We start from the raw sequence: 10403 nt of genomic DNA, 5'->3' as shown, positions 1-10403 counted from the left end.
CCTCCTCCCGCGGCGACGCCTCCCGCTCCGGTGACCGCGGCGGAGTGGGGCACCAGTTCACGCCCAGGCTGGCGGCCATCTCCGACGCAGTGCAGGACCAGCCCCACCCCTGGCCCAGCAGCTTCTCGAACGCCGGTGGGTCCTCCTCCATCGGCTCCTCCGTGATGGCCGCCAGCTACAGCTCCGGGAAGGCGACGTCCCCGGCGGCAGAGAGGGCCAAGGCCTCCTCCAGGCCGTCCCACTGCCGCCGTCGTGCGTGTTCATGGAGTCGTCCATGACACGCTGCAGGAGACGGGCCTCCTCCTCCGCTGTCATGCGAGGAGGGGGAGGGGGCGACGGAGACGGGGAAGGCGATGGCGTGGGCGTCAGGCCGCACACCCGCATACGCCCGCGCGGCTCTGCACCTGGCCTCCGCGGCCCCGACACGGTGCCGACGAAGTAGGACGCGCGGCGCGTGTCGTACTCGTCCTGGAGCCATGTGTCCCAGAGCGGGGAGTCGGGGGCATACCTGTGGTCATAGTACAGGTCGTCGGGGAGGAGGCGGCGGTGGCGGTTGATCTCATCGCGCCGTGCACGGCCGGTCGCCGGCACCGGCGGGATGGGGACCCGGTCCGCGGAGAGGTGCCACCCGTTGGGAAGGTGGGCGTCGCTCCACGGGACCGGCGTCGCCGTCTCCCGGTACCTCCGGCACACGTCCGCGCAGATGTACTGCCGGGCGCGCTCGCCGGAGGGCCCAAGGGCAATGGTGAAGGGGGCCGGCGCGGGGCTCGACGGGAGAAGTGCGGCGGTGACACGGGGGCTCGACGGGAGGAGCGCGACGGTGACGCGGGCTCCTCCTTTTTCACGGATCCGCGGCGACCGCCGGAGGAGGAGCCGGCCTCGCGGTCGTGCTTCCCCTTGCGGTTCCACAGACCCATGGCTGCGGCCGGCCGGCGAGCTCGAGGGGCGGGGAGTGGCTAGGGTTTGGGCGTGCCGACTTTCGAGGGGGCAGAGAGGGGCCGGCGTGGGGATGAGGACGACGACCGGTCCACGGGTCCCATTTAAGAAGGACGCCGACCCGTCGCGTGCGGATGACATGTGGGGCCTCCCGCCCGTGCGCATTTATGTTGGCGGGTGGGAGGTAGGTGGCCGCCTGCCACGCGGCCCCGACGCGGACGTTCGAAGCGTCCGTTCGCTGTCCGCCGCGACTCAAACACGGCGCGAGTTTGCGCTCGAAATGGGTCGGCACGGACATAAAACGGACCAGATGGGTCCGGGCCGTCGCTCGCTGGTCCATTTCATTTGTCCTTTTTATTCCAAACGAACGGGGCCGGACAAGATAGGGTCGCGCGGTGGAGTTGGCCTTACCGGTTCCGACGCCCTATCGCCCTCTCGTAGCCCTCGTATATAGCCCACTCTCTCCAGATCTTGCTCGTCTCCCCGGGTCCCGCCTCGCCGTCGGTAACGATGAACCGCCACCGCCGTGGCATCTTCGACGGCCTTCCGATTCCGGCCGACAAATCTGTAAGTCCCGAATACATCCCTCCATTCCGCCTGGAATTTATATGGAATTTGAAATTGGGGTCTGGCCGGGCGTGCGTGCGTGCAGTACCTTAAGGAAGGGCTGTCGCGGATCGACGAGGGATGGGCCGCGGCGCGGTTCGACTCGCTGCCGCACGTCGTGCACATCCTCACCTCGAAGGACCGCGATGGCGAGATCCAGTTCCTCAAGGAGCAGAGCGACCTCATCGAGGACGTCGTTGACGAGGTCGTCCACGCGTACCACCATGGTTTCAACAAGGCCATCCAGAACTACTCCCAGGTCCGTCCGCCCGTCTGCCACACCACCTGCGCATTCCTTCTCCCTGGCGGATTATTCATCCCCGTCCATTTTGGAGAGTGTAGTCGCCGTTGCATTTTATTTTTATCATTTTACGGTGTGGTGCCAGATCCTGCGGCTGTTCAGCGAATCCGCCGAGAGCATCACCGGCCTCAAGGGGGAGATGGCAGAGGCCAAAAAGCTGCTTGGGAGGAAGAATCAGCACCTTGGGCAGCTATGGTACAGGTCCCTCACGCTGCGCCACGTGATCTCCCTGCTGGATCAGGTTGAGGATGTTGCCAAGGTCAGTGGGCACACTTCACCCGTTACAATTATGTACTACTCCTTGGCAGCAACATTACATTAAACGGAAGTTGGTAATTAGGCTCTGTCTGTATTCTGCAACCAGACGTTGATGATCAACACAAATGCAAAAAAGGGACATTTGTGGGATGGAACAAAAATATCATTTGTTAGTATGTGTTAGCCATTTTCTTTGCGTTGTTAAAAATCCGTATGCACTAGATGAGCCCAGCTGTTGCATACTCATGTTTGATACATTTAATAATCATGCCAGGACAGTTTGTCTAATCTAGAAACGAAAAATGTCATAAACTGCTAGATGTGTGGGTTATGATATTTTGACAAAAAATATTGACCAATTACAAAAGGAAAAGGATCATAGTTCAGTAAGCTGCTTATCTATACTTACTAGCTAATTGCCTGTGCGTTGCAACGTGGGAAACATATTACGAGTGCCTCAATAGAGACGCCGTGAGTGTTTTTTTTCCTTATGGCCCGTCCCACATCGACGTCGTCGGGGTAGGATCGCGTGGCAGAAAGTGAAGATGACGGAAAGGGAACGAGAGATTTTAGGAGGAGCCCACATAAATGATACTTTCCCTAAATTAAGGCGATCCTCGCTTGAGGTATTTAACTGCACTAAGCATGCTATAGTCAAAACCGGAAAAGAATGATGCTCTCCATAGTTAACGTGATCCTTCTGTCCAACGCTAGATGATACTTTCCATAAATTAATAGATGTTGTTTTTTGTTTCAAGGGAATGAGTAGGATAAGGAAAGAAAAATATCGATTTGGTTCAGATTATTTCAAGTTACACTATATACGTTGGTTTTTGTTTTGTGTGGCATCGGTTGAGATTACCAAAAAAATCTACAGAAAACCAAGCGAGGATGGGGGGAGGCAAGGCGAACCTACCAACTCCCCTTTAAAAGTAGAGATTATCAATAAAAGTACGAGTGTGTAGGGATACTAGTCACCTTAACCATCCATAAAATCCGGTCAACAATGTAAAGAAGGTGAAACTTTTCTCGCGGTTGCTAGTTATTTTTAATTGTCTTTATTGCAAGAAGTGCTAACTAAGCCATGCAATTAACACCACAAAGTGATGAAATTAATCCCATGCTTTGTATTTCGTTTGATTTTGTCTTGCAAAATTAGAAGGGTAAATTTGATATATGCCACTATAAAGTTTTCAGTTTTGAAATATGCCATTACTATTCTTTGATTTAGAAACATGCCACTACAAAGTTCACATGCTTTGAAATATGCCATTGCATACCCTTTTGAAGGATTAGACACCCTAACATGTGTGTATTTCCTTTTGTATTTGGTACATGGACAAAGCTGCTCCTTGGCCAAGTCAACACCTGCCGCTCCTGATTCCTTTTTCTCTCGTCTCTCAAATCTGCTCCCGCCACCGCCGGCGGCGGCGGCGCTACTCCCAGCCGCCACCTCCTCCAGTTCCTCATAGCTGCTGGTCCCGAGCGCTGCCCTCGCCCAACATCTTTATTCTGCACGCCTTGCTGTTCACCGCTTGTTGCTGGTGCTTGGCACCAACGAAGGCCGAGAACAACGGCACAACGGCGATGCGCCTGGCCGCGAAGGGTAGCATGGACGTGTGCATGTCGCGTGCGGCTCCTAGCTGTTCATGGCTCGCAGCTGGTACTGGTGTTTACGATGCTCACGACGGCGGCAGGCAGTGATGCGTGTTGGGCAAACAGATAGCCTGTAGCAATGTCCGGCAGATGCAGAACCTGAAGCCTGTAGCTACTGAAGCAAATTTGGCAGCATCTACTTGTACTGGAAATCTGGAATGCATTGCTTGCTGTTCCAATTAGGGTTAGCTATAGAAATGATGATGTATAGAAGTATATGATTAGCAGATGCAAAACCTGAAGTCTGTAGCAACATGAAGCAAAATTGACAGCACATGCTCGTACTGGAATGCATCAATTGGCGACTTGACTTAAATATCACATCACTTGGCCAAATAGCATCAGTTCACATCCTAAATTCCCCCAATTCTGGGCAAAATAACATTACACAAATCATGACCAGTTCAGAGAATCAATTGTCACGTGATGGTTTTGAAAGATGAAAACACAAATTACAAGCAACTACTACTTCTCTCTAATCAAATCATTCAACTTCCTTTTGGTTCCGACTTCTGGCCTCACTGTAATGGTTGCAGACCCATTTTCCTTTGTAGGTTTAGTACCCTTTGGCTTTCTCTTCCCACCCTTTGTTGGGGATTTACCTGAGCTTGTTTGAACTACTTTTTTCTTGCCATTTGATGGGGATTTAGCTGCTGCCTTTTTCTTGCCTTCAGCTGGAGTTTTAGTTGAGTTTGATACAATGTTCTTCTTGCCTTTTGCTTGAGAAGCTCCTTCAGTTGTGGATTTTGCTGCAACCTTCTTCCTGCAAAATTAGAAAATATGATCCAAATACACATGACAAGCTGAATGTAATTGGAAAAGATATGATCAAATTCTAATACCTTTTCGTGGCTGGTTGCACCTCTTTAGGGGCTGGATCCACCTCCGCACTTGCTTTTTGCTCTCCACCGTCTAGTCCTTGTTGCTCTCCATCATCGGGCTTTTCTTGTTTCTCTACATCATCTGGCTTTTCTTGCTCCCCATCATCTGGCTTTTCTTCCTCTTCATCGTCTAATTTAAAAGGAAGTTTGAAAGTTTTCTGATGATGACCAAATCCTATACATCTCTTGCATTTAACTGTTCTTCTCATAGGTTCCATCCAACCTCTAATCCTCACCTTCCTAGGCCTACCAGGCACATTCTTCGTTTGTACAGGAGGGTGTACCTTAAATCCTAGATCAACTCCCGGCCACTCTGATTTATCTGTCATTGGTGCAATCACACCAGCATATGCAGCTTGGAACCTCTCCACAGAATAGCATTCATGGACAAAGTTGGTCTTGTGGGTCTTGTGGGTCATGGGCAATTATCAGCTCTCTAGGATCATCATCATCATCTATAGCCACCTCTCGAATATGCCCATCAACAACTGGTTCATCATCATCCAACATCTGAACAACAGACACATTAACGGTCTTAGGCTCGACACCGTATATGTGCTCATCGTCAACACCTACATACTCCTCTGGTAAGTCAAATGGATCAATGTCGTCTGTGTATTCAGTTTCTGAATTTGGCTGAGTTAGATTGTCTTGAGAAATATCTTCATGTGCTACTGCAGATGGGTCATTTTGAGTGGTCTCATTCTGAATTGTTTCATCATTTTGAGCAAGAACGTTAGAAACTTTCACAACAAGCTCTATGAACCTCTCTGATAGATGCATGTCAAACATAGCAGGAAGTTGGGAGTCATGGTTTAGACACACAGATTCATGCTTGCTCCTGTCAGAATACCAAACATGAGCCCTCTGATTAACCCCAAACTTAAGAACACCAGCTAAATCGGACATCATAGCATCCACAGTCAACGACTTGCGGTCGACAACAACACTCTGCCCTTGAAGTAAGATTTCAAGCCCGGTGGATGGTTAGTGCTAAATGATTCAACTTTAAGATCCAATGCAAACAAATCTGGCTGTCCAGACCTACAGAGCAAGAATGAATAATTCCAAAAAAATTGTCACACACACACAAATTTCAACTAAAGTAAATAACAAATTGCTGCAGGAGAGGATTAGCAAACTCACAAGGAAGGGGGAATGGGGCTGAATTCTTCCATGCTCCACACGTGGAGTTGCGGGAATCAAACGCTCCTCCCACCACCACCATCACCACTGGTTATCTCCATGTTGCTCGTCTAGGTTTACAGAGAGGATACGAGCAGGGGCGTTGGTCAGGACTCATGAGAGCTGGGCACGGCTGCGGGGGTAAAAAATGGAGGAGGAGGCCAGGTGCAGCGAATCAAGGTGCGGCGGCCGGGAGCAGCGGAGGCGGAAGCGGAGGCTCAGCGGCTGGGAGCAGGGGCAAGGAGACAGAGAAAGACGATAGGAAAAGGATATCGGGGCTGTTCTTTCTTTTTTTTTTGATCTGTTGAATCGGTGGTGTCGTTGAGTTGACCAAGGGGTACTTTTGTCCATGTACAAATTATGAAGAGGTATACATACATATTATGATGTCTAATCCTTCAAAAGGGTATGCAATGGCATATTTCAAAGCATGTGAACTTTGTAGTGGCATGTTTCTAAATCTAAGAATAGTAATGGCATATTTCAAAACTGGAAACTTTATAGTGGCATATATCAAATTTACCCAAATTAAAACCCCTCACAATAATGGCCTCCTCTATCTCTCTCGACAGGCAGATGCTCTTCCCTTTCTCTGTCTGCTCAATGGCACACTTTAGTGCCAATTTAGAAAAATTAATATTCATCAGCGAGGCTGATTCCGGAGAGCTATCTTTTTGTCAATCGTGTATCATTCTTCCAAGCATCTGTTGGGTGGTTATTTCATCGGTGGTTAATTCAACATGTGTAGGATAGCGTTACAAAAAGCGTGCATTGCATGTGTAGGATAGCGCTATGTCGAAAATGTTGCAAAATCTTCTTGCCTACCATTATCTTAAGACATCCCAAGAAACTAATCTTGAAGTCACATGCCCTGTGACATATTTGGATGCGTTTGAAGTTTAGTCAGAATTGTATGATTGAAGTCTCAACGAGAATAATCGAAGCTATTATTTTACCCTTCATACAGGGATGGTAGTTTTGTCCATGGGTATGGGTAGGGTACCCGCGGGTAACCTACCCGAAAACAACGGGCATGGACAAGACTTGGAGAGATTTTGTACCCACGTATAATGGGTATCCATACCCGCAAAATATATGGGTAGGGCATGGGTATGAACTTGTGCCCATGGGTAACCCAATGGATACCCATAAAATAATAAAAAATGAAAATAGTTCCTATGACATGTGGGTCAACATACAACTCCTATGGCCCAACCCTAAATCTCGTGTTCCTTAAACCGTCCATATCTCATAGGCCCGTAACCACCTGCCTGCCACTCCTCCTACGGCCCATGCGACTCCTCAAAAAGATGAAATATTGACTCTTCTCTGTTGGTCTATTGTCCAATGATCAAGCGACCCCACGAACCGCTGCTCATACTCCATTGATGCCAACCATCACTTGATTTTGAAACTCATTTCTCTACCTTCTAAAAATTTAAATGTAATACTTATACAGTTTTTACCCACCGGGTACCCATTGGGTACAGGATACCCGATGGGTATGGGCACGGGTGTTAATTTATGTCCATGCCTCCATGGGTACTGAAGTGGGTGGGTATGGGTTTGGGGACAAGGAGGTTGTACCCGCCCATACCCTACCCATTGCCATCCCGGCTTCATATGTGGTTTTACTGTTTTATTTAAACATCTGGGACATAAATCCCGGTGATTTTTTCTTGTATGTAAAAAACTGTGTCTTCGTGGTGGTTTGCTTCTCCTTCATCCTTGCCTCGAATAATTATCAGTGACTGGAGAGACTGGTCTGTAATTCTTTGTTGGCAGTTTCTTTTGAATCGTTAGCTGAAGTGTAGAAAGGAGGTTGAAGTGAACCTGTATTGTTCGACACAAATCATGTGAAAGCCACAATTCCTTGCTGTTTTTGCCTTTGAAATGAAATGTTATGTTTGCTTAATGCATCAATCATTTGGTCCAGTCAATATTTCATAGTGGAGCGATTTTAAGCAATATTTCCTTATAGGATACTGGAGTATGCCTCTAATTTCTAGCTTTTACAGTGTACATTCGTAAGTGCTCATTTCAGCCTTAGCATGTTTTATGTCCCAACTACCAAGAGTTTATTTCAGTATTAAGTTACTGAATTTCTGCAGGTTCCTGCTCGGATTGAGAACTTGATGGCAGAGAAGCAGCTATACGCCGCAGTGCAGTTGCATGTTCAGTCAATGCTGATGCTAGAGCGGGAAGGCCTTCAAGCGGTTAGTCTTAACATGCAAGTACTTTTGTAACAGGCCAGTGTACTTATTTGCAATATGCCTGCTGCAATTTACAATGTCTGCACCATGTGCTAGTTTATCAGAATATGCACTTCGGGTCGGTAACACATAAAAGTGCAGTTCCATTTAGCGACGTATGAGAGATCAATAAGTTTATCTTTTATATGCCCGTTGGTCTGGCCACCCTCTTAATACATTTTGTACTTCAAAATAGCTCTTTATCCTATTATGACACATTCTTTCTTTCATCTTAGCATTTTCACATATTGACAAAATTTTAAAGGTAGGTGCTCTTCAAGATGTTCGATCTGATCTAACAAAGCTGCGTGGTGCACTGTTCTACAAAATTTTGGAGGAGCTGCATTGCCACCTATACAACAATGGTGAATATAGGTACATTTCATGTCCTCAATTCCTTCTGGCTTGTTTTGATTATTCCCCATTTTTTCTGTAGCATCTTATGTCTTATAACTATTTTACAATCACATTTTTACACGCACTTTACTATGACAGTGTGAACACCAGTGAGTAAGTTGTGTTTGAGAATCTTTTTTTTGATTTGACTTCTCGGTAACTCTTTTGGCAATGATCACCATACGTGTCAACTGATTCTCGATTCAAATTCTGTCATTGATCATCAGCTCTTCATCTGTATTTCTTTTATGTTCCAGCTTGGTGACTTTAAGCATGGTTGACAGTGAGGACATACCAACTTCTGGAGCCACTGGTCGCTTAGTAAACAGCATGCAGCCTCTGTCCAGGAGAACAATGTCTATTAAAGGTGAAAATCACTTTAGTGGACCAGCTACTGCAGATGGGATAACAAAAACTAGTTCTGTTGGATGGTATGTTCCATTCCTTATGCTTATTCCAAGTTATGATGGAGCTAATGATATCCTTGCATCTCATAACGTAAAAAACTAGATTGTGGTAATTCCATCCTTGTGCTCAAAAGTTTTGATGCATTATATCATATAGCTATCGTAAATGATAAGTTGCCGAATACCTGCAAGACGTGAACAATTATATGCTTCAGAGTAATGTCCGTCAAATTCATTAATTATTTCCTCGAATCAGTTCTATTTATGTTTAGTGAGTCTACCAGAACTGCACATGTAAACAGTAAAATAGGTATACGGAGTTGCTAAGCTACTGTGTTATCCTTGTTTAGTTGTTTCAATGAAATATACTACTATGTTAGCCATTTCTTGTCGTTTGCATCTATCAAATAGTCTCCATATTTTCAGTTTATGTATGGAATAAACTAACTAGTATTTGTTGTCTAATTTTTGATTGTTTATGTATGGAATAAACTAACTAGTATTTGTTATCTAATTTTTGATTTTTTTGTTTCCATATTTTCAGTTCTTCATTTGATGGCCCAGACGATGATAGTAGCTTAGGTGGTGGGTGTGGTCGGAAGGATTCCAAAAGTTTCTCTTGTGAAATTCCGATTTTCCTTTCTTGCGCTACACCAGACGAGTTCCTTGTATGGCTTATTCTCAGTACATTGTGGGCTAACATTATTTTGGGGTCAAATTACCTGAGTTATTTTTTTTAATGCTGCTTTAGGAATCAATGAGGAAGGCAGATGCTCCCCTCAATGTGAAATACTTAAGAACATTGGTGCAATGCTTATCCATGCTTCGAAAGGTTGCAGCTGCTGGAGCTGTGATATGGTATTTACATTCTATTTTGTTTTATATATTTGTCACACTGAGTAAGCTTTGCATCTATTAGACATTAGTTTTTGTTTTGAGTAGACTGGACAAATATCCTTCTTCCTAAGAAGAAGGAATCCTTATTTGGTGCTAAATTCAGGGAAAGATCATAAGATTGAAGTTCATAGCTGTACCCTGTTTTGCCCAATTTTTGAGAACAACTGTTTATGTTCTTACGAAAAATGGAGATATTTGGGAAAAATAAGGCTAGTACCCCCCTCTAATAGTGCGTATGCAATAATACCGAAGAAAGTGTTGTTTGCTAGTTGTAACTACAGGTTAATTCGATAAATGCCATTGATAACTCTTTGAAATTGAAGAGTAGGTGTAGGACATATGAGCCAGGCCAGGGCTGGCAGCAAATCCAGTTAGGATTTTGGTCCTAGTTAATCAAGGATGTAATAATCACTTATGGAAAGTCCTAGTTGTGCGGTACTTGAATCATTCAGTATTAGGAAAGCGTAAGTCGTTTTCTATTTGGAGTTTGCAAGGCAAACCTCTACATAAGGAGGCAGCCACATGAAGTCTAGGTAGGGAGAATTAATAACGGTCCACTCCCTTCTTTCCTCTATCCAGCGAGCATGGGGCTCAAATACCAACGGATGCGCTGGAGGCGAACTTCGGA

General features: G+C 46.2%; 1 protein-coding gene across 1 annotated transcript in view; it reads left to right on the top strand.

The window, feature by feature from the left end:
• Positions 1–1279: 1279 nt before the first annotated feature.
• The window catches only part of LOC123157649 (exocyst complex component SEC8), a gene marked incomplete in the record, with an annotated part of 43591 nt that continues 34467 nt past the window's right edge, over positions 1280–10403 (top strand). The window contains 8 exon segments of the mRNA XM_044575903.1: positions 1280–1503; positions 1589–1801; positions 1929–2102; positions 7935–8039; positions 8341–8450; positions 8729–8902; positions 9423–9546; positions 9630–9736. Coding sequence (XP_044431838.1) covers positions 1447–1503; positions 1589–1801; positions 1929–2102; positions 7935–8039; positions 8341–8450; positions 8729–8902; positions 9423–9546; positions 9630–9736 — 1064 coding nt within the window.

This window comes from Triticum aestivum, chromosome 7B (genome assembly GCF_018294505.1).
Source record: "Triticum aestivum cultivar Chinese Spring chromosome 7B, IWGSC CS RefSeq v2.1, whole genome shotgun sequence".
NCBI lineage: Eukaryota > Viridiplantae > Streptophyta > Magnoliopsida > Poales > Poaceae > Triticum > Triticum aestivum.
Note: the sequence above shows the minus strand (reverse complement) of the source record. Positions and strands in the feature narration are given on the sequence as shown.